At 35.5% G+C, this 25,796-nt stretch overlaps 1 protein-coding gene across 1 annotated transcript in view; it reads left to right on the top strand.

Annotated features, from left to right (window-relative positions):
* The window catches only part of LOC150080477 (disintegrin and metalloproteinase domain-containing protein 10-like), a 540,219-nt gene that overhangs the window by 269,964 nt on the left and 244,459 nt on the right, over positions 1–25,796 (top strand). Inside the window, exon 3 of the mRNA XM_090380704.1 lies at positions 13,830–13,951. Within this exon, the coding sequence (XP_090236830.1) occupies positions 13,830–13,951 (122 nt within the window). The remainder of the gene's footprint in view (positions 1–13,829; positions 13,952–25,796) is intronic.

Here is a 25,796-nt window from a genome sequence, read left to right as displayed (position 1 = left end):
GTTGGTTGGTAACCATATTGGCATCAGACATCTCTGTTCTTGAATGTGTCAGTAAAATTTCCAATACAGTAGTATAATCAGTGAAGATTATGTTTAATGAGCCTTAATATTTGCCATGTTTAATGCAAACTTAAGTTACTAAATGCAGTAAAAATTTATTGTGAAAATTGTTGTGAACAAATATGTTGTCAAAAAATTGTGATCTTTTAACGAAAATGGTTGGAACATTTCGAACTGTTAGAGCAATTAAAACTGATGATTAAAAATGCGATATAAGTTAAGAACAAATTTAAAAAAGGATAAAATTTATTTGGTAATTAATCAGTGTGTATGTGTTATAAATAATGAATTATTATTATTTTCTAACGCCGTGAAATGCAACGTTGCATATGAGGCGAGTTATTTGAGTATTTCAGCTTTTATTATATATCTGATTTGTTAACGTAAGACAATATTTAGTAATATTTATGCGTATATATGTAGACTGAGTTGTAAAGTATTAAATTTCATTCCAGAGACATCACAAACTTCGAAACTCTGAAAGCAAAAGTTGAAAATGCATTATAGAACAAAAACAAACCAATTCAAAATGCCACGCTATAAAAATTAAATTCTAGTTACTGAACTGTTTGATTTGGGTAAAGTACTCTGCCATCTCGAATGCATCAAACATAGAATAAATGCAACGCGTTTACTTAGACATCCGTGTATGCTTGCAAAATAATTTGTTTTCTTGATAAAAATCGAAAATATACTGTATTTCCTTCGTGGGTAAATATCTTTGGTGAAGATTCTTAAATATTCTTAAGTATACAGAACTTTATAATGCAGAATATAAATAAAAGAAGGATGAACCTCTCCGAGTTAACGAATTCCAAAATAGAATTTTTATCTATTGTTAGGACTTGTTATTATTCGAGAATTGTTCATTTTTTTCAAATTGGGAAAATCGAATTGGAGTCCACCTTGTTTTTCGCATATTTCATAAGTTAGGCCTATTTATCTAAAGGAAAGATAGAATTAAAACTAATTGCAATCGTCATTCGTACTCTTTAGTTTTGATGAAGAAAAAATGTAGTTGGATAAGAGGGTATAAAAATATGGAAACGAAGAATTCTGCAAGGGAGAAAAAAACTCTCCACGTAATAGCCTAATTATGGTGAGATCAACTTCATGGATGGAGAGAGAGAGGAGGTATAGCCTTTTTTATGGATCGTGTACATCTTCTTAGTTATAATAAAACGCCAAACGATTATAGTATTAAATCGATAATTTAATTACGCTTAGTGCAAGCTGAATTTTCTGAACTGGTAGCAGCTGCTTGGCCATCAAATTTTACCACTAATGTTCTACCAACGTGATGAGTAATTTGTTTTGTTGCTCTTCCTTATTAACCTGAAAGAACCTCTGGAGAGATGTACTGCGCTTAGCTGGGAGATTTAAGGTGTTTAGTGAAACATCAGATTGAATTTGCCGCTCGACTATTGAGAAGGGAAGTCACTCAACAGACTCGCCTTGCTAAACGAATTTCCTCCTAAGCTTTAATGTCTGCTGAGCGAGCCTGGCTACAGGTAAATCCCAGTGAAAAATTACTCTAGCCTAACAATGGTGTTATGGGTAGAAACACGGTGGATTTAGAAGTGCAAATGGTCGCTTTACTAGAGCAATTTCAGTTTAGATTGGATTTGAGCATAGTCCCCCAACGGATTTAGCTGACTATGGAGTAATTTCCTTGAGCACAGAAACTTTGATATAAGTTAATGAATAGACACTAGAAGATTCATAAGATTAACGAATTAGACGGTACAATTTCTCAAGTGGAATTACGGCCTATAGCTAATCTGTGGAGGAATGTTTCTTTTTGTAATTAGTGTTAGCATCTTCGAGTATGAAGTACTAATTTGGTTTAGTTGTTTGACATATTAAATGGTTCTCATTAAAGAACCTTAGAACTAATGCGTAATCTTTAGAAGAGCCATATCACGAAATGGGTTGGCAAATAGAACATTTTTACCACTTATGCCTTCAGAAGAAAAGGTAATCCCTGATGGTATGTGTTCTAAGGTTGGTCTGTTAGTGGGATAAAAGGGAGGAAATTGTTGGCGATGTTGTTGTTGTAGTAGGGTTTTAGGAGCATTGCGACTAAGACAATTTTGCTCCGTGTATACTGTCAATAAATTGCATGTGTTCTGCGGTCGATTTTCTGTTTTCTGGATGAAAAATCGAGTTTATAGAAGAAAAAACCATGCTGGCCTCTCCTGAGACCGACTAACTCAGCCCCATTGTTACTAAGGCCCATAAAAATTGCTCACGTCATCGAGACTCGAACTCAGGTCTTTTCTATCCGGTGGGGGAGGATGACGATTGTACCAACTGTTCTACCCACTAGGACTTGTCGGTGATAATGAGATCCTTGCATATTTCCGTTTGAAAAGTCTCCAGTAATTTTTTCTCGTCATAGATGATATTCGAAGCTTCACCTTTAAAACCGGTAAACAGCAACAGATCCACTTAGTCATAAAGGCCTAATGATTGGAGAGAAATCATTCTTATCTATTGTTTTTGTTGGTTGTGGAGTGGTTGCGAGCTTCTCCTTTGCTTTCTTTCTTCCTTACAAGTAATGACACGCTAGGTGGGATGCTTTGATAAGAGTTGTTTAATTTTTAACTTTTCGCTTCCCTCTACATTATGCTTCTCTATTGTTCTTTTCTGTATCTCTTCAATTAAGAAACTTAATTTTTATTAAATGTGAACAGAACAGTATGTTGTTATTCATAAAGAGCATTTCAAATAGATTCTTTTTATGTTTCTTATTTTTTTTATTAATTCAATTTATTATCTTAATATTTAAAATTGTAGTAGTTGAATTTTTGGTCCTTGAAAGAGAGCTTCCCTGAGAAAGCTTATTTTCTTCAACTTTTGTCTAGCTATTGTCTGTTTATTCTGCTTATTAATTAAGTAAGCAAAGTTAAAAAAACCATCTCTTAATTTAACGAATTTATTAATTTTCATCCATTAGTATTTTTCTTAATTTTCATTTGCTTAATTCTATAATCCAAATATTTTATAAAATACATTAATGGAGAATATGTATTCATTTAAATAGTAATATATGCGCTACTGGATATGCTTTAATCCTACCACTCCCTTTTCCAGTCCTCCGTGATGGTATAGTGAGGATCGCTACTAGTTTGTTTTAGTGGGTTCAGATCCTGGAGGGAACTGAAGGAATTCTTAAAGGTCCCTTCTGTCGGAGCTATAATTAGTCGATCATAGGTAGAGGAAATAGGGTTTTTCTCCTTGAGTAATTATAGGTTTTTCATCTCACATAACATGGAGATCGGAAAATGTGTTTCTAAGCTCCATGAGATTATACAGGCGTGTTTCTTTATTATGTATATTCATTTTGGTACTGTCTCTCTTTGAAAAAAATTAAATGCATAATCAACATAACTGTGGTCACCAAATAAGTTCATTACTCACCATCACGATTGCGTTCACAGCGCATATGAATGGTCAAGATCGTCAATGATGGGAAGGGGTTAGTGAGGGATTGGAAGTTTGAGCCTGTGACAGACAATTCGATCGACAAACAGTTTGTATTCGTTGCAAATACCGTATATTCCGGAGTATAAGTCGACTTCTGCTTTTTAGCTTGAAAATTTGTTCTAACTATATATTTTCCATATTAATCGATCCCTTATTTTAGTCACTTTTCGCATCTCGAGTTGTAGTATATTACGGTAAAACAAGAACTGCTCTACTTTTTAATTAAATTATTTCAGTTGTTTCTTTTCGAAGTTTACACTTTAATATTTACACTGCACAGTTAACTGTAAGGGAAGCGTATACAGTAATCCCTTATGTAGCAGATAATAAAACTAAAACGTGCAGACATTGGTGAAAGACGTGATAGCACTATTGAATTGATTCTATATATGTACGTGGGAGACTGGTTATGTAACTGAGCCATTCCTTGTTGCCTTTTTAGTAACCGAGTACTGCGAATTAGTTCTCAGTACTTTGTAAACGGTGCCTTAATACAGAAATGTTTGCAGTAAGAAATTGTCCATCGCAAAAAGTAAACTGAACATCTAATTCCCACGAATTCTGCGAACTGGTTTAAACTGACGAAGAAGATAAAACTAATTATTGGATTTTAAAAAATGAACAAGAGTATATTTGTACATACAAATAAACAAAAATGTATATGTGTGTAAAAGTATATACATAATAAATTTTAAATATATGGGTATTAATTGGTGTCTTTATAACCACTTTATACTATTTATAACCAGAGTACATGCACATTCAAATTTTAAGATTTTTTACTTGGCAGAGAAATGGACCTTTAAAATTTAAGGAGATTTTTAGTTTCAAAGTTCGACTTATATGTCAGAGCATACGGAACATATAGTATGATATGTTGTTCTATTTTATTTTATTTTTTTTATTTTGTAATAATATAAAACATTCGACCTTTGCCGCTCGAAAATATCAAAGGGTTTGGAGCCAGGAAAGCCCTTTTTATATTGAGTAAAAATCCTACTACTGCATCCTTAAATATTAAACTTCTAAATTAAATCAATAAAAAAGTATAATAAATTGATAAATAATTTAGATTTTCATGAAAATAAATATGGGCTACAGCGGAGAGAAACATTAAACAACTCTTAATAAAACATCTCCTTGACAGTTGTTTGTTATACTCCTTATAACACATGCTGAAAGGTTTTGCAACCAGACCGAAGTAGAACGGTCCCGAAGGGTTCTTTATTTCCCCGGAACAGTAGGAATCATAAAAAAATAAGAATACATTTTCCGTTTATACTCCAGGATAAGGAAATAAGGTCAGAGGAGTTCAATTAGAAAGAATAGAAGAACATCACTGTATTTAGTAGTCGCCGGGCTTGAACCACGGTCAAATCAAATGCGTCCCCTCTTTTTGACCTACTCCAGCTACCAAGGCCTAAAGGGACCTTCGTACTCCGCCCATAACTTAAATTTTTAGACGCATTCGCATACATACGAGTTTGTTCCAGTAATCAACCACTCGCTGGCTAAAGGCAAATTCCGGCACAATCAGTTTTGCAACTGCCTTTCCTCAATTTGAATTTATGCCCCTCAAGTGCGAAATCTGAGCTACAGGAAGAATCCCATCAGCATTGAACTTGCTCAAATCATTCAAAGCCTTAAACACAAGGACATACTCCAATACCCCCTATAATTCACAAGGACATACTTCATCAGCTGTGTAGCTTACGTGTCCGAGCGATGTCACCTATATTATCACGCTTAATGCTACAATTCAAGTCATTGGACAGCCATGTTAGCCAAGGTACATTCACAAAAATGAAAAGTATCAGCGAACAGTGATAAATGGAGGTACTTTCGGCTAACGTATTCCCTAATTTATCAGAAACACTTTATGCATTTGACAAGCTCGTAGAAAGAGAGCATAGTAATAATGTCCAGTAAAACTTAGTGTTAGCTTATTAATTAAAGCTACATTATACCTATACCAAAATGGCCACCTTGGAATAATAGAGGTAATTATTAATTTATCTTTAATTTGACAAGTATTTTGAGCAGCATTTGTTTCCTTGCATCATTGTTAATACTAAGCTTGTCATTGTGTGGATATATTTCATATCAGCAATGTTATTTTGTATTGTACAGACACGTATTATTCCAAAATGAACTTCAATACTAATCAGATAACATACATAGTCAAGAATAGGACTTTTATTTTTCATAATTTATTTCATATCCTTAGAGGTCAGCCATAGCTGTGTTGTTGTAAAGTTTAATGTTTGCATTTTAAAATTCAGTTGTTATCTTTTCTTGCCGAGGTGGCTCGGTCTTCTGAAAATCAGATTAAGGAGAAAGCTGTGGCTGAAGTTTTTAGGTATACTTGTGTTTGGGCGTGTAATTGCTTTTCAACCTTTTTCGGGAGGAGAATATTTTTCAGTGTTTTCTGCGGAACACTAGAATAATTTAAAACAATAATATATGTGTAAAAACTAAATAATAAATCAGTAATGAAAAACTTTACGAAGTATTCGCAGGACACCAGAGTTCTGCAAATACCTTGTACAAATTTTCGAGTACTATCATGGAGAGATATTGTGTCCATCCCACAACCTAAACGTTGTGCATGGTTGAGGAGGTGAGGAGGGGTGATTACGAGCCCAGTAAAAAAATTAAAAAAAACAATACTCGCCCTAAGGTGTGAAAACAATCCATAAAGTTTCTTTCTCCGTTCCAATGGGATTCATTTCTTAACTTCAACCCTCAACGAACCAAACCTAGACCTTCTCGATGCTATCCGCTGCATTTCTCGCGAGGCCACGCAAGAAACGCGATTACTAAATTGAAACATTTTTCTGCAATAGCAGAATAGACAGTCTTCACTGAAAAGAAATATAAAAGTAAAGCTACTTCGTGCATAAGAATAAAGTGTTAAAATAGGATTAGCTCAGTGCTTCTGCATCCTTCTCTCAAGTAGTCATATCTTTCGTAAATAAGATTTAGTATGAATAACATCTCTCTCTCTCTCTCTCTCTCTCTCTCTCTTAGTCTGTATTTCGGACAGGTCTTGTTATAGAAACAAAAATTCAAAATTGGATTTTCCAAGTTCTTTTTTTATGATTTAGTGTTGGAAATATTTAGTGTGTTTGCAGATACAAGATGTACTAGCCAGAAAGAAGTTAGTTTCTCTTAAAAGTGATCTGAATAACATTTATATCAGTTATAATTTGTAATTATAATTAAGCTAAATTCCAAGAAAGTCTATTAAATTTTCCCATTTAAAATATGGTTCCACCTTTCTTTTAAAATGTGCAGTTATGCAAATACAAATTTCAAAAGGATAGATAATAGTAGTAAAAATCCAAATAAATCGAATGCTATCTCTGTTAACAATAATTATTTTCTATTTTAATTTTTCTGTTTTTTTTTTTTTTAACTCTTTGTTCAAAGTCTTGGAAATTCGGGAATAGTTTTAGTTAAGTGTCTCTCCAGAAAAATCGAATATGCCTCGCACAGTAAATCAGATTCTTGGGGCATATGAGAAATTCCTAAGTGTTTTCTTTACTCAAGATTCTGATTTTTATTCCTAAAAAAGTTCCGTATTTTTTATATTAGGGAAGCAGAATACCTCCCCTCTCCCTGATGTTTCACTGAATCCCCAGTGGGATATAGACATCATCCATACGTTTAATGCTCGAGCATTAAACGTATGAATGTCACTACAGTTTCTTTGATAATCGTTTTATCCAACATTTCCAACTTCTTCGAACATTTTTCTACTCTTTTAACTCTCTTGTGTACTTTCATTTTTTTTCTTTATCAGTCTTCATGGGTTCTAAATAGAATTGTTGCGACATCCTCTTATCCTTTGACGTCATTATACTTGAAGGAGAAATAAGCCTTGCTCTCTCGCTCCTTCTAAAGTTTTTGGATGAGGTTCGCCAACAAGATTACTCAGAGACTTATTTTCGCGTTAACTTTTCGTTAAGAGATTGAAAAGTTTCTCTCGATAATCTGGAAGTTTTTTCTTTAGTGTCTTTTTAATATCGGAGTGTTTCTGACTGAATTTTGAATGTCATTCTTCAGTGGTTTTTGTTTCCTTGGCACTTGTCGTAATTTTCTTTTTTCACTTGTCAAAAATCTTAGTGAATGTAAATGTACAGCGTACAGTTTACAATTCTCTGATTGAAAAGGGAAATTAAAATGCATATTCGAGAGGCTCGGAGTATTTGTCATAAGTATTACTGTCCCAGTTCACATTTTTATAAAGAAAGGCGATATTGTTTTACTTGAATAAGAAGACATATTCGAAGTCGATATGTCTTCCATTAATGTAATGCAACTTTTGTTAAAGTAAAGTAATGGAAAAGTCTGAAACTATACTAGAGAGGAAAACATCATTAAAGAAATTTTTGTAGAAACATGTGGGGAAGCACTAGATTCAGTCCTGCGATTTATTTATTAAGTGATGCCCTTGGACATTAGAGATCACCATATTTTACTGGTTAAAATGTACTAGTTTATTTTCAAGAAAATATTTTAAATAATTAATAATAACAATAAGATGCTATACAATCGTTCATGATATAATTCAAATTACCAGCAATTTGAATTATATCATGAACTCATTAAAGATTTTAAAATCCTTATCAACTACTGTAGTTATTCTTATACATCTGAACAAACGCAAAGTCATGAAAATTAATTGTAGTAATAACCACTCTTCTATCATATGAGATTAATAATATAGTTTATTAAGCTTATAGCCTAAACCACTATACATTTAAGGGTGACGTTTCGGGAAACTTACCGCTGCCTGTCATCAGACACCTTAGTGAATATACTTTCATTTAAGAGTATGTTAAAGATCGTCTAATAATGATGATAATAATAATAATAATAAACACCAGATACAACAACTACCAATTGCACTTGGTACCAGTGCCCGTCACGAGGCGGAACCCCTTCATCGGTGAGAAATAATATAACAACAACATTAATAATAATAATAATAATAATTATTATTATTAAACAGTACAGTATAATACAAATCTTTATTATTTCTAAAAGATACATAATAATAGCTCATTAAAGAAATAAGATTTTTTTTATCAACAAGTTATAGTTAGGTTTTTCTATGGATGTTTAGACTTATATTAATCGCATAATGATATTTCGGCGTAACTGTATAGATCATTTTCTGTAAACATGATCTCATCAGAACTATATTCAGTGAACAGACAACATTATTAGGCTGCAACCAGTAACCAGCCTCTGTTATATTTCTTTCTTAACTTCAGCAAGCTCACTGTCTGCCTCACGATCATCTAACACTGCTTACTGTCTAGATAACTTAAATTGGCTACCACAGATCGTTATCCACCCATAACTGACATTAGCATAAGCACAGAAGTGCGTAAAGAAGTCGCTTAGTGAAATAGCAGCGGAGTTTATTTGCGCTCATTTTCGAAAATAAGATAAAGGATTTTCATCCGGCCAAAATTTCATCAGTTTTTTGAAACAACTGGAAGGCACTTTAGTTTTTGAGATTTTTAAAAAATAACGCATAATCTTGATCGAGCTGATTAGACATTAGTGTTAGTATTAGTAAGGCCAAATGATGCAAGGAAGCGGACTTTTTCGGCATTGCCAAAAAAAAAAGTAATAATAATAATAATAATAAGATTAAAAACTAATATAAAATAAAATAAAACAGATTATTTATATTATTCCCATTCCCACATTTTTTTTCCATTTATTAACACACAACTGTATATACATTCTCAAGATATATATTAATCGATTTATATACAACATTTATATACAAATTTTATATGCATACTCATATATATGGTGTAACCCTTGTGTACATATGCGTGTCCTGGTATGAAGGGTGGCTCCTAGACATAGTAGTATATTTATGTATGGGAGCAAACACCAAATTGGCGATTGCCTTCCGGTGCCCCTCCCTAGAGGCGAGTCTGGGTCAACTATTCCTGTCTGTGCACAATGCACGAACTCCACACCCTCCACCCATCATTACTAATATCAATAATAGTAACTGGCCTACACTTCCTGGTAAAATAGTACCTGCCTGGCAACCCAAAGGTCGCGGGTTCGATTCCCGCCTCGGGCTTGGATCAAAGTACTGCAAAAACCTTGGGAGGTGCAATATGGCCACAGAAGCCGATGCGCCAACAACTACCAAGTCAAGTCAAGCCTGGTAAAATAACAAAATGCCCTAAAATTATAAACAAATCCAATGGAAGAGCACCTGCAATAACCTGTATTTCGTTCGTAGATACCGTTTTACACACCCATAATATAGTTAATAACATAGATCTTTGTAATGAACTTAACTTATTCCTAAATTTAACAGTAATCACTCGCAAAAACCAAACAGATGAAGCATATGACACAATAGGCAAAAATATAGCTTTGTAGTACAAGAAAAGAACTCTTCTATTCAACCCCCAGTCTTTTCTTGTAATTCTGACAATAGAGGCTGTAACATTTTTAACCTTACTAGCTAAGTATTCTAAATGAGCAGTAAATGTAAATTTATCATCCAAAACAACTCCAAGATATTTAACCTGAAGAACAAGAGGTATCTGTTTATTATCAATAAATACCTTCGGTGGACGATTGTAATCAAGCTTACCTTTCGTAAGTATCATCACTGTTTTAAAAGGAGAAATCTTGAGTTTGTTATTCGAAGCCCAGTGAGCAAGACTGTGCACCATTATTCAAATTTTATGTTCAATTTGTTGTCTAGATTTACCCTCTATCAACAAAACCAAATCGTCCGCAAAGGCTATCTTATGACACTCAGACTTATCAAAGGCTAACCACAAGTTTAAAACCAAATTCCAAAAAACCGGGCCCAACACTGATCCCTGAGGACATCCGCGGTTTATAACCCTCTCATATTTCAAATGCTGGGACCTTATTATGAATTTCCTGTCACTTAAATAACTTCTTATTATTTTATATAGCATATCCGGACATTTTAATAATCTTAATGCTAATAGAACACTCTCGAACTAAACAGTATCGAATGCTCCTACAAAATCAACAAATAAGGCCAATACATACTTGCTATTGGATTGCTTACTGAAATTCACTAAATCATTGATGGCGTCCTCAGTAGAGCAACCCCTTTTAAAACTATACTGAAACTTGAATTCGAAATTTCTATCCAAAAACAAAGATTCCAATCTTAATAGTATTAATTTCTCAAAAATTTTTCCTAAATTTGCTAGTAATGAGATTGGGCGAAACCCCCTGGGATCAGTTAAAGGCTTTCCCGGTTTCTGAATCAACTTCAATAAAGTAATCTTCCAAAATGAGGGAAAAATCCCCTCATGAAAACATTTATTAAATACATTTAATAACACATCAGGACACGACTGTGTGACTCTAATAATGCAATTATTTTCAATTTCATCCAACCCTGGGGTCTTATTTATATTTAACTTAGAACACACAGCCATTAACTCGCTTAAATTGAACAAGTCTGTGTCGTTAGAACCCTGATAGGCTCTGTTTTCTCCCATAACCATAGCCTGATACTCAGTATCCTGTGCTTCACAGTCAGCTAAAAATAACTGATCAGTAATAGACTTGATAGCTGTATACCAATCACAGGATTCCATATCATCAGTTATGACATGACAGTACTTATCAAATTATTAATATTTAACTTGGTTCTACATATTTTAAATAATAAACCCCATGGGTCATTATTTCCAATAGACAACACTAAATCTTGCCATGCCCTGAGTTTATGAGAATAGATTGCCTTATGATACTGTTTCCTTTTAATTCTAAAAAGTTCCCTACTAACCAGGGCCTCAGCCATACCACGACTTCTCAATCTCTGATACCTTTTCCTCAGATTAAACATCTCTGATCTTAATATAGATAACTCATCAGACCACCATGGTACATTGTATGCTCTATCTCGTCTCCTTCTTGCAGCAAAGCTCAAGGCATTATGCATAGCTGATTGAAAAAAATAAACTAACTCAAGTGCATTCAATTTATAGAACTGAGTTTAACTTCATTTGTAATATTACTCCTAATTATACTATCAAATCGATCCCAATTAATTTTCCTGAAATTAAACCTTGAACACTCCTGCAAATGTGTCTCAACCAACTGTCCATCCATCAAATTAATATAAAACACCATTGACCTATGATCACTACTAGTAAAATTAGTAATTACATCCCAATGAAATAATCTCCTACTTAATTGGTAAGAAGCCAAGGTTATATCAATATTACAGCTCCGATGAACATCATCAAAAGTGCATGGTTTGTCAGGTAAATATATTCAAATTCTGACTTAGAATAAATTCCTCCATTTGAACTCCTCTAATATCAGCAGTGTTAACTATACCACATAATGCGATTTAGCATTAACATCCATAGCTAGAAGGACATTCCCTCCAGAAAAAAAATCCATAACGCGTTCCAATAGTTGGATGAAACAATCGATATTCACACTTGGAGGACAATAAGCTGAGACTATATAAAAAGACACAACCACTGTATTCATATGAATACATGTAACTAGCTCAGTACAGAGACTAGAAGTCACTGTCACATTTAAATTTTTATTTAATATCACTATTGCAGTTTTAGGCTTAACCCTCTTAGTATGAATCACATTGGCAGTTATTGGAAAACCTGTCACCCTATATTAGACAAAATATTGGCTCCTAGACAAAAGCCCATCTCCACCTAGTACGTCTGTGATAGCTCAGAAACTCTGCGACACTGGCCGGAAAAAAGTGTTGTGTCAAGCCATTTCGCCACAAGGGAGCAACCAACACCTGGATCAACTATTCTCTGTGTGTGCTATATTGCACAAATCCCGCACCCACCGGATGAAGTGCTATACCGGTAGGTGCCAGCAATCCCACCTCCAAGGAAAAAAAAAAGCTCCAACTAGGAACAATGTACACCTGTTGAAATGAAAGCAACATTATACAGTTATTTACATGTAAATAGCAAATACATATATACACTTAGAATAACATTAACTCTACTCAGAGTCCATTCACAAATGCAAGCCTGCACTTGGGTTTCCAGGAGCGGAAGATCAACTCGCACTATGATCCAAAAACATCCAATGAAAATGACAGCACAGCAAGCATTCTGTCGTCAAAGGTGCAGCACTTCCGTTATCTTTTATCCTGCAACAGAGTTCTTACCTCCTATCTTCTTTTAAAAACTTTGGCCGAGAATTCCTGAAGCAAAGCAAAGACGTCCCGCCTCTGAACCAAGAGTGGTAAATTATTCTCCGTTAGGTTTGGTAACCTATTTAGTAATTCCTGCCTATCTGAAGATACAGCCCGCAGTCAAAGATGGCACGTTTCCAAGATTCAACCTGACCGCACGAATACTAGGGGTCAGATTCCAATCCTCTTTCAAATAGTTTGGCCCTTAAGCTATGTCCAGTGATTAAATAACTCGTGGTCATGGTGGGAGGAAATCAAGATGTCACCCTCTTGTTCAAGGTAACCATCGATTTCTACTTTGAATTTAGCCAGATCGCTGTCTCTGCCAGTGCTCCAGTTCTTATTCCAGTATTTGACAATCCGCTGCCCATAAGTGAACTTCATAAGAGATCCAATATTTTTTTACCCCCTGAGATTTTATATTTGTGTTCCCCGGTTCGTATGTCGCTCACGAGGGAGAACAAACCTTTCTCGTTCATTTTATTTAACCCTTTCAGCGCTTTATATACCTTAAGTAGACCTACTCTTAGATGTCTAGTTGTCAAATTTTACAGTTGCCTTTTGCAGTTTTAAAATGGATCCTAAGTTCATTCCTTGAAACACCGAACACTAAGAATGACATTACAAATCCAGAAGCTTATTTTAGTGGAAATTTATACAAAGATCACAAAAAGAGCGGAATTTCGAATAAATAGAAGGCCTTTTTGAGCTGGGGAAATTAAATTATTCTCAGAGACAATTATTAGCTACAGCTAATAGTAGCTCATTTGCTCCATATGGAGTAACTCTTACGTAATATTAATCACATTACATAATGTTATATAATATTACTCGGTTTTATTGTTGTCACAATAATTAATTGTAAACTTCTCTGCTTTAGTGATAACGCTGGTGTATAAACAGAATAAAAAAGGTTATGAAGATTCATAAGGTACGAAGGGGATATTTAATACCTTACCAAGGTATAGCAGTGTTTTTTATCAACCAAACCGTTAACTATAGTGAATATAAGTTCTTTAAAAGAAACTTAATTTTTGTTTTATCCTTTCAGGCTTTTTAAGCTACGAATGAGGAAAGATACATCGGTGTTTGCGCCTGACGTGGTGTTTGAATCGTCCAGCAGAGGAAAGATCGATTACGATATTTCGAAAGTTCTCAGAGGGCATCTGGAAGGTACTGTCGAGCTTCTGCATTTCATTTCTACTCTATTTTATATGTTCTTTCCATATCTGCTACCGGTCTCCATTACTCCAACGTACTGGAGGAATTGGTCTCTATTTCCTCCAGTACGTTACATTATATTACGCTAGTTCCTCTAGTTCATTACATTTCAACTCATGTGCGCTTTTAGAAGGTCCTAAAGAGCCGTTTACCCACTCTCCCTGTGACCCATAGTGGTCCGGTAGCTGTAGCAAGAAGTTTTGAATTACATCTACGACTGCATTTATCGATACTTTCATTGAGTACCATTGAAAGCCATTTAAAGGGTGACCACTAAAGATGTTTTCACACCCTAACATGATTTTGCACTTAATTGGACTGGCTATTCCTGTTAGTCTGCATGCCAGTTTAGTTGTATGGTTCTTCATGCGTCAACGATTCACTGAAAGCTAGTTTGCCAATGCAATGCACGATACTCAGATTTAAGGATCAGATTTATTAGAAATATCACACCATAATCGTTGAAAGTGTGAAATTTCGTTTTGTTGGTATTTAAATACAGCTAAGGGATTTTATATGTCTGTAATATACGTAAATTAGTTAAAATATTACAAATATACAATGTTTCTTCAAAGGAAGCCTCCTGATCAGGGTTATGAATCGTCTGTAAATTTAAACACTGTTTGTATAAAAGAGTTTAAATTGGTCATGTCCCTACAGTCCATAAATAACTGTACGATTCCTTAAAAACATGGTCCTCAGAAATTTCTTGGGATTATATTTTTAAAATGTGTACCCAAAATTTTTGGTTATCCATAATTTTTATCTTAATTGTTCATAAAACACCTTTGCAGAAATTGACAACCCTGCTCCTGAGGCCCTTCCTTTAAGACCCTCTGCTTTGTACAGATTTTAGAACTTTTCAAAAGATAAAACAAAAAATCGTGTACGCATGCGTACAAAAGATGAATATAATAAGTAATCATTGTGAGTAGAGTTGAACTGTATTGTTCCTGTTCTTCATGAAGGGTTTTTTTCTGCTCTTAAAGCTAGGAATATTTACTTCTTTCAGAGTTAAAATTCGAACAAGATGACATATGTACCCAGCATCTAAGGAAAGCTCTATTACGTACAAATATAATTTAGACTAGTAAAAATGTTTCTTCTGTCTCTTCCATCATTATCCTTCTGTCTGTATTTGCGTCACCATTTTCTAGAATGCAAGCGATGCTGAATGCTGTTTTATTTCGGACTCTAATCAGCCCAGTCGGTTCTGTCAACTGTTAACTCGCAGTGACAAATGTTGGCGTCCATAAGCTTCTAGAAATCATCGCACTTCCCTTTTTCTCTTTTATTCGAGTCAACAATGTTTTCCATCTGTTGTACACAACCCTCATTAATTTCATGAGAAATCATTTTTTTTTTCGTAAAGAAAATATTTTTCGCCGAGAAAGTAACGTCCATAAATCATCGAGTGTGTCTTTTCAGCAAACAAACAGGCTGCCGTTATCTGTTTCTCCAGAAATCCTTCACATTCCATGTTATTAGTATGGCATTTATAGTTGATGAAAAGCCATATTAAGAAATGTCTACGTTAAGGAACATTTGTTTGCGCTATCAATATTGGGTCGAGCTAAGGTTGCAGGTAAATATTTTTCACGAAGGTCTTGTTTGTTCAAGTTTTAATTAACTTCGATTTTTTTGTGTTTTATAGAGTGACTCTTCAAGTACGCAAGCGTTAAAAAAAAGGCACAGCAGTACAAGTTAAAAAATCTCACATCTAGGAAAACTTTGAACGTGTATAAATAAACTCTATTTATTTAATATCACCAGAAATACTTTAACATTAAAGCATATCTAACGTACAGACAAAATGAAAGCTTGGCTCTGCTTTTCTTTGGTAACATAAAGCTGTATAATATACACTGAGTGATCACTGAATTATAACCACCTACTTAATACTTCGTAGGTCCTCCTTTTGCCCTCAGTATAGCAGCTATCCGAAGTGGCATTGATTCAACAAGATTTCAGAAGCGTTCGGGAGGTATGGCCAACCAAACTGTGTGTAATGCGGTCAGCAGTGCAGGTACGGAGGTGATTGGTGTATCTAGACGCCTGATATGCCTTTCCATAATGTCCCACAAGTGCTCTGTGGGATTGATATCGGGGGAGTTCGGAGGCCAATCGATATGCTGGAAGTCAGAACTGTGTTCCTCAAACCATTCCTGCACATCAAGTGCCCAATGGCTCGGCGCATTGTCATCTTGGAAGACACCATCGCCATTCGGTAAAAAGTGTAACATAGTGGGGTGTACACAGTCAGCAAGCAGTTTACGATAGCGGAAACCACTGATACGTTGGTCCACATGCACCAGGGGTCCAAGTTCCTGCCAGTGAAACATGCCCCACACCATACAACCGCCTCCACCGGCCTGCACTTTTGATACCATGCATGATGGATCAAGAGCCTCATGTTGTTGACGCCAAATCCGTACACGACCATCCACAGTGTGGAGTAAATAACGTGACGCATCCGACCAGCACACCTTCTTCCAGTCTTCTAACGTCCAACTTGCATGCTCTTTGCACTAGGCGAGCCTTTGACGACGATGAACCTTGGTTAGGAGAAGATGCCGTAGGGGTCGTCTGCTGGTATAGCCCATACGTGCGAGCGTGCGACGCATGGTCATGCCAGATATTGTTCCGGGTTGGCCCATGTTGTATTGGGTAGTCAACTCTTCAACAGTGCTGCGCCTGTACGAGTTGTCGGAACCGGCGCTCACCTCTAACCTAAACATTTCGCTGACCTTTGCAATTTTGGCGTCGGGTCGTTGTTTGATCATTTTGACGCCAGTCCTGGTACACTTTAACTGCGGTAGCTCTCGAACACCCCACCAGTTCAGCCGTTTGGGAACTCGAAGCACCAGCTCGTCGAGTACCCACAATTTGTCCTTTATCAAAGTCCGATAAATCCTTCCTTTTACCCATCACGCTCGGAATTTTACTACTTACTGAACCACTGACACCTTATCTATGCTACATAGGTCGACTAACTCGGCACTCTCGTACCTCAAGTGGTCAACGGGTCGCATTAATTTTTCAGAGGGGTGGTCATAATTCAGTGATCACTCAGTGTATATATATATATATATATACAGGGTCATTATAAAGTCCTTGTGCAGAGCAGTTTTAAAATTTCATTTCATAATTTCCGTTCTATACTTGATAAAATGAATCTGTAAAAAGAATAAGTGAAAGAATTTATTACAGTTTTACATACATTTATTCTGGAAATTTTTCATTCAGAAACTGCCTAACTGAGCGCAAAGTGCACCTAAGTCCTAAACGTGTTAGTTCACGAATAAAGTCATTCTGCAGCATTTCCAAATAACTCTCACTATAACAACCCGCCCTTCAAAAAAGAATGGCCCAATTATGCTGTCTCTTCCTAATGCACCCAAGACATTGACCTTACGGGAATCCCTTTCATGTTCATCAACTTCTTGTGGCTTTTCAGTGCCCCACAGTTATGTCTGTTGACTTTACCTTTGATGTGAAATGTTGCTTCGTTAGAAAACATTAAATGGTCCATAAATGAAATTTTTCATTAAATTGGTGACAGAAAATCAACCGTGTGTGGTAATCGACTTCCAGCAACATTTGGTGGACTTGAATTTTGTGGGGTTTCATGTGAAGGTTCACTCTGAGAATTTTACGCACCGTTGAGTCAGGAATACCCAGCTCCAAAGATGCCCGTTTTATTGATATTCGTGGACTTACAGTAAAGGATTGTTCTACAGATGCCACACTTTCCTCACTTATACTCGGCCAGTAAAAAGCAAGAAGCCTTAAAAGAGAGCAAGAGACTTGAGATCGACAAAGTTCAACAAGCAACAACTTTCAGAAAAAGTATCAATAGTGGCACCTGGAAATAAATTTTAAACCAAAATATCGAAATTTCTAAGAATGAAAAATATGTAAAAGAATGGAAAAAAATATATGTAAATATAATATATATATATTTCGGTTCAAAACCGAACTGTCCGGCCGAAACCAGTTGGCAGCTGTACCTGGTAAAAACGACATTGAAAATAAAACAATTTCAATGGCAGCGGTTAATGTACCAAATATAAAGTAAAAAAAGTCAGAAATTTCGAACATTTGCATCCGTAATGGATGCAGAAGCGCGAAAAGTTGTATTTTCTCTTGCTGTTATATAGTCTCTAAATTTATGCTACAGTAAAGATAACTTTCTTTTTCTACTTTTTCATTTGTATTTCCATTTCTTCTTTATTAGGCCTGTACGTGGCATTATTCCGCTTTATATCCCACAGACTTTCTGTTAGTGCATTTTCTACAGATATTTCCGTGGACACTGTTCTCCTGAATTAGCATCTTTCCGAACATCAGCATCAACTGGTGAATATGCATTCCAGACTGACCGAACTTTTTCTTTTCTTCATTTTTTCCCTTCTTTCTTTGGAACAACTTTCTTTCCAACGATTTGCTGAAAATTACCATCTGGAGAAATTCAAGTTCAACTTCGAAGTACCTTCTGCATTGTCAGTCTACACACGGCACTAGAGCACATTAAGTGTCTGATATTTTTCGTGTGTCGAGTCACTATAAACAAACAAAAAATGTAATTTATGAGCTTTTTTTTTTATCTCAGCTTAGCCAAGTTAGTCGATCTCGCAAACTGTCGTTTTTTCATCCCGGAAAATCAAGAAGAAAAACCATAGACAAACCATAGCTTACAGACAAGATACACCAACGCTTCACACTTTAGTTGTTTTGGCGCAAAAACAAGCCAATAAAGAACAAACTGAAAACTTCAAAGCAACTAAGACTATGAGGCGTAAGTGCTATTAAGTGTTCTCATTTTTATCAGGTTAAACATTTTTATGTGAATATTCTGACTTCAAAAAGTTAGAATATTCGATCGATAAATATAATCTATTAATCGATTATAAATAATCGTTAAATAATCGATAAATATAATCAAATTATAATTGATAAATAATCAATCGATACAGCATGTGGAGTGCTTCGGGTAAAATCGTTTATCATCATTATCAATGATAAACGATTAATAATCTTGTTTAATTATTTAATCCTATTATTTAACCTTCATAATCTTGTTTAATTATTTAAATGTAGTGTTTTCGGTTTTTTTTTTCTAGCGAGCGTTACTCGAATTTGATTGTATTGACAGAGAGATGAAATCGGGAAAAAAATCTGAAAATTGAATGCGCCGCAGGAAAGCGAACTTATTTCTGAAAGGGACCTGAAAGTTTTCACTGAAGAGCCTGTGGAAGGCATGAGGTTGGTCAGTCTCAAGCAGATATAACGAAATGACTCAGCGTTGATCGTATGTATCCCCACAGATTTTGGTAAACGTTCCAAGGTTAAGGGATTTGCACCAGAAGACCTAGTGAAGAGACACCTATGGCAGTAACTTGAAGATGGTTTTGATTGTCCCCACAAAGATATAGGTTGGTGACATCACCTTAAAAACATTCGCACTTCATGGCTGCCACAGGAACGTTCATATCGAACTCTGCCATACGAAGGAGATTGCACAATATTGACCGCTATGCAAGACAACGGACAGTATGTTCACCCTTGCCCCACTTCATGAGAGAGCGCTTGAATTTGTGTAGACAGTGTTGTTACGATGGAGTCGGTGGATTGGAATCCTTAGGATTGCTGTCGCCTTGCTTTTATGATCACGTGGCCTTTTCTCGCATACTTTACCTTCTTTTGCTACCCAAACTCCGAGCGAAGTCATGTCGCCTAGTGTATGGTTATGATAGCTTAATCACCTTTAAATGAGTGAGTGATTTTTTTCCCTAAGGTGGATCTTTTCTCGAGATCCAGCCATTTAATTGATGTTTTAATTTATGAACTCTACTGGGTGACAGTTGGTTTTCAGATGATGACACTTTGCTTATCCCAAAACTATATTTGGGAAGTATCCAAAACTGTATGGGATACTTCGGTGGAGTATCTTCCTAAAAGCTAATCGACAGCACTTCACAGGAGGTCAGCAGCGGCTCGTATTGTATACGATGGAGTCATATACATTCATGTACTAGTCGTATAGTTCAAGGTATGGGCAACTTCACTGAGCGAAGTTGTCCATACCTTAAACTTAACAGAAATCCTTAAAAAATAACTAACAGAAATCCTTAAACTTCATAAAGTTAACATTTTCTCTTCACCGAAATTTAATTTCTTCAAAATCAACCATTTTGATGTGTGTTACATGTACCCAAGTCTAATGAAGAAGTGTGTTATTTACCGACAAGTGCAGATTTTTTCCACGTGTTTCGTTTTCTCGAAATTGAAAGATAAGCTCATTTTCCCGATAACATCATTGAAAGGAACAACTGTGGTGAGGATGGGGGGGGGGTGGAGGCGACGTTGGTTTTGACAAGCATCTCTTTGACGTGCTCAGTGATTTATGCATTCAGACTAAACAATGACTACACTAGGGTAGACGGATGACCATGTCAACATGTATCTCTATGTGAGACCTTATGTAGGTGCAGTAGGGGACAATTTCGTCATACGGGAAGATAACGTCCAACTACATGAAGCCAGACTGATTTCAAGCAACTTGGAGATGAACATCACTACCCATGGCTAGCCTGCGCAATCTCCGAACCTCGGTGCTATAGAACAGGGGTTAGAAATTAATTCTCTTTGCTGTCCCTGTTAGAAACATGTAATTTTATCGCAGTTGGAATCCCTTTCTTGCATAAAATTAATTTATTAAGCATGGAATGACGTCCATTTGGCCTGTGCCTTGAGCCTAACAAAGGCTTCAAAATAGTATTTTCACTGAATAATTAGTATATTTGGAAGAAAAAAGGCTAGAAAAGAATTTACTAAATAAAACTATCAGATTATATCTCACTTTTTATACCTCATTTTCACTTTTTATTACAGCAAGGGACCTCAAACGCTAGAAATGGCCAGTCCTTTCTCGGCCGCAGAGAGACCGTGATTAATGTATACTTATTGCTAGGCAGGACAGTGTGGTAGTATCAGGGGGGGATGCATGGTTTGGTTTGCAAACCCTTTCTTTTGTTATAGCTGTGTCATAGCCAATTAAGAAACGTTTTGGGATCCTTGTCTGTGTCAGGGCCCGAGTGCGTTGCATCCAGTAAACCCCTTTTTCTTTTTCGCACTGGTCTATAGCTAAGCTGCTAAGCAGGGAAATAGTACGAATTATACTTTTCACTCCGAGTGTTCATTTAATTTACTAAAAAATAAAATTACATATAGTTTAGAAGTTTTATTGCATCAGAACATAAAAAAAGCATTCACTGTAATATTATCGACTTTTTTGAATGTCATACATCAAATTATTGACTTGGTTCAGATCACTCACGGTCCGTGAAAAATCGTTGGCGGTACAGATGCCGCAGCAGTCCATCAGTTGGTGGCCACTGCTAGAGAGATATATTTCTACCTTCCAACCACTTCCACTCCATAGGAGCTTAGGAATACTCTCGTGACCAGTATGCCTTACTGTCATCGTGGACTTTGAATGCCTAGCTGTTGCAAAATGCTCCTAAGCGTTTTGAATTCCTCCTGATATGAGGGAAACACTCAGCGGAAGTTATTGCAAAAAATTAAAGATAAAAACCTGCTTTTCCTCCAAGCAAGTAAGACTTTCAAATGTCAGGGAGATTTAGCCTTACATAAATATTGCAGTCTTGGCTATCCAGGGGCATCTGAGATAAATATCTGACATCATGTCTTCTCTTGTATGCCCTTGTCAACATCGACCAATTGTGCGACTTATATAAAGCTCTCTGCTTGACTGACGTAAGTTAAAGCTATCGAGAGTAGAATGGCCACCATGGCTGTGCATCTCCTAGTGGTGCATATCTCCTGAATTTCCCTACATGATTCATAGTTGCTGCTGGCACGTCTCCTTGTGGCGCACTGGGATGCATATCCTACTGGCGCGTTACTACCGCACTACTTAATGGTCATCCTTGCGGTGCATGATCACTCCCCGTGTTTCCTTGTGACGCAATGAACTTCTGTCTTCTCAATCCTACTGAGACATCATATCTGTCTTCTGTCATGATGAAAATACTCTAAGGGATGAATTAAAGCTATCTCAGTGTTCCTTGTTGCATCTCCTTATGGTGCATTGGACTGTCGATCCTTACATCCAGTCAGCAGCTGGATGGACAGATTCTGTGATTCAGAATTGTATTCACGACTATGAGAGTGTAGAGTGCGACTTGTCGTTGGGTACACAGATATGTCTGAAAACTGTACAGCATTGTAAATTGGTGGCGGAGATGGCGGAAAAGCTAACTGAGTCCGCCTGGTTTAATAAATTAAAAAAAATACATAAATGTTACTCATACTACAAGTTCACTCTGAACTCTGCTAAGGGATAAAACTAGAAGCGGGTTGTACTCATTGTAATCTGATATACAAGACTATAAGTCCTTAATTTTCCTTTGTACACTTTTACGTGGAGCAAAATATGCATCTGTCTGCTTTCAGATAGTTTAATTTTATCCCACTTATGCCCTATAGAACAAGAATTTGATGTATTACAGCCTGCAACCGGGAGACCGTATTCCCATCCATTGACTGACTTTATTCTGTGAATGGCACTCAGCCACATAAAGAACCAGTTAACTCTGAGCCTCCTTGAACATGGCAATCTAGGCCTCCTAATCTTCTGATCGTGTATGTTAGATACTGATCTTGATATTCTCCAAAAAAATATCCAATCTCATTCTTACTGCATGTGCTGTGGAACAGTAAAATCCTTATGGATTCTTCACCTTCTTGTGTTACCTCAGCCATGACATACCAGCGTCTCTGCGGACTAATTAACTTAAGGAATGCATTTGCTTCATAATTGATCTTTATAAGGATATTACATTGACGGTATATGCTGAATGATTAAGATTTTGAGTACTCTGGTGTTCGAAAGCCAAGGAACACACGCAGAAGAGAGCAGAGAAGCGTGGATTTGAATGTTAGTAATTAATAATTGTTTAATGTATTAACATTCAAACATATGAGGGAAAAAAGTAAAGTGGTTGCTGTGGTCTTACATATACCATTAAAGAAACAGCGGGTCATTAAAGAAACTATTCAAAGTGACCAGGCAAATATAAATTAGCTTTTCCTGACTTATGCTTCTTACCGTATTTCAGTAACCTAATATTTAATTGCAGTAAGAGTCACAATAATAAACTGATAGAAACAGATTATAATAAAACTATATAATCCATTATTTTTGCCAGACCCTATACAAGATAATATTATAATATTTTGGATACTGGACAGTATACTTACTTAAAACTGCTGAAATTATATTCATTGAAAAACACCACAAATTGAATAATTCAATTGCAGAGCAGTATCTATTTTATACCACAACAAATTCATAAAATAGGAATCACAGGCAAAGTAATTCATAGCTTTATCAGTTATGTACCATAAAGGAAAACCACAGTTAAAATGAAAGAACTATCAAAGTCTAACGAGCACTCTTAAATATTCAAAGATACGCATTTATGCAGATTACATTATAATACAGGCTATGATTTAAGAAAACTAATAAAAGTATGACGAATATTTTATTAAAATTCAGCCAAGGAAGTATTTGATAGCAAGCTTATTTTAAATAAACATAAATATTTTCATTCATATTGACATTCGTATAATTTGCACCAAATGAATATCAACAAGCTAGATTACCATGCGAGTGCGATGCATTAAAAATGTAACACGAGGACTGAATACATACAAATAAGATTATACTTTGAGTTAGCGGTTGCAAATTAGTATATAATCATCATCATTACGAACAGAATAATTAAAGAACAAAACTGTAATAAATGTAAACTACCTTTATAGATTAAAGTTGCCATTTATTTCTAATTTGTCTTCTCATTAATAAACTTTGAAATAAATTGTTTGATTAAAGCAAACTAATCAAATTTAATCGTTTAATTTGCGAAATGGTAGCGCCGTCATACAACCATTCAAGTTTCGGCAAACTACCAGTAGATGGCAGGAGAGCGTATGGCCAAGAATACACTGACACAGTTGCAGGTTCTGTCATGTAGTCTGGTAGTTGCAAAGTAGCCTTAAATATGTACTATAATGTGTACTGTTTTGTCAACTGTCTGTCATGAATCTGTGTCCACTGGATTTCGCACCATTTGAAACCTGATCAGAAACAAAACTGCGTGAAACAGCCTATTCTCGCAGTCTAGCATTCCTACCACGTTGAACACAATAGCGTATTTGAGATTGATTCGTTGTTCGATTCTTTTGTCTGTCATTTTTTCGGTAAATGCAAAAACACAAGATAATGAAAACCTGTCTCACTGCAAAGCGAATGAGTGTACTGGAGCTTGACTCGGAAGACAACTAGGGAAAGGCTCACCCGCTGTGCCTTTGTTTCACAGGTATCGGTTGGTAGTGGCTGCACGCGCAGTCTCGTTATTTAATAGTCACACTACTTGTATATACAGTATTATATATTTTGTAGACCTACATCATAATTCATTATGGATTTTTAAGCCAATGGCATTCCTTTAGTTGTATCGCTGTTGTAAACAACAGGTTGAAATTAATATTTTTGAAAAATTTGTTAGGTATTAAGATTTTGTCCACTGCTGTACATACAACAATATTATTGAAAGAAATATCTTTGCTGTGGTTTCGTTCGTATTCCTTGCGGATTTCGCATGCAATTTACTGAAAAAAAATTATAAATTGTCAACAAGAAACTTGAGAACGAGAAGCCACAGAGAGAGAGAACTGAATACTCTAGGGAAAGGATGCAGTTCAGAATAAAAGAAGAGCGAATTTCTCTATTTTGGAATCCACTCTTCCAAAGCGAAATTTAAATTTAAATTGTGTTCCAGAAAAACGATATTAATAAACTGTTGCCATGACATCTTTTCAAGTGTATAAACCCAATTTTTATTAAACTTCGTGGTTTAGATGCCCTTTTTCAGAAAAGCAAGGATGATTGTTACACAACTGTAGCCTAAGTCTGCGCCACACTGCGATTTTTCTTTATTTTTTTATTCGTTAACAAATTCTAAAGCAGTCTAATGCAGGGAGTTTGAGAGAGATTTTGACTGCCTATCTAAATATCCTTAGATAGTGTTTGCGGAAATCTGGCTCCCCGGAAGAAATCTCAGCAGGAATTTAAATCTGAAAATGTTCGGATATATAACAGTAACACAAAATTATGCTATTGTAGAAAAAGAAACATTAAATATATCACCAAGCTAACGCGAGAAATCGATGTTATACTTCGTAAGACGCGATTTTACTACTTCAAAGTACTATAATATTCAAAATAAGAAAGACAAAGCAACGTTTATCCTTAGCTAGTGATGAACATAATCGAATAATTAGTAATCGAGAGATTTCAATATCGAAATATTGAAAGATGTTATCATTCGAATAATATAATTCGATTATATAATCAATTAATGTAATTTGAATATTTCAGTTAGTCATCATTCAAATGATATAATTCGACTATATTATCGAATATATCATTTACTAATCAATTATGGAACATCATTCGCTATTACTATTATGGAATGAATTATCATAATCGAATTATTCGTCATAATCGAATGATTTTCCATACTCTAATGAATCATTCGAATGATATGAGTATAATCAAAATAATCGAAATTAAGTGTTCGTTTTTTAAAATAGTTTTGAAGACATTACTACGTTTGTCGTTAGTGTAAATGAATATTATTTTATTTAAATAAGTTTATACATCCTGGTGTATACAATAAATTTAATTGTTATTTATATACGGTTTTCT

This window comes from Mastigoproctus giganteus, chromosome 9 (genome assembly GCF_048544385.1).
Source record: "Mastigoproctus giganteus isolate SK-2022 chromosome 9, ASM4854438v1, whole genome shotgun sequence".
NCBI lineage: Eukaryota > Metazoa > Arthropoda > Arachnida > Uropygi > Thelyphonidae > Mastigoproctus > Mastigoproctus giganteus.
This window is presented reverse-complemented; position numbering and strand designations above follow the sequence as displayed.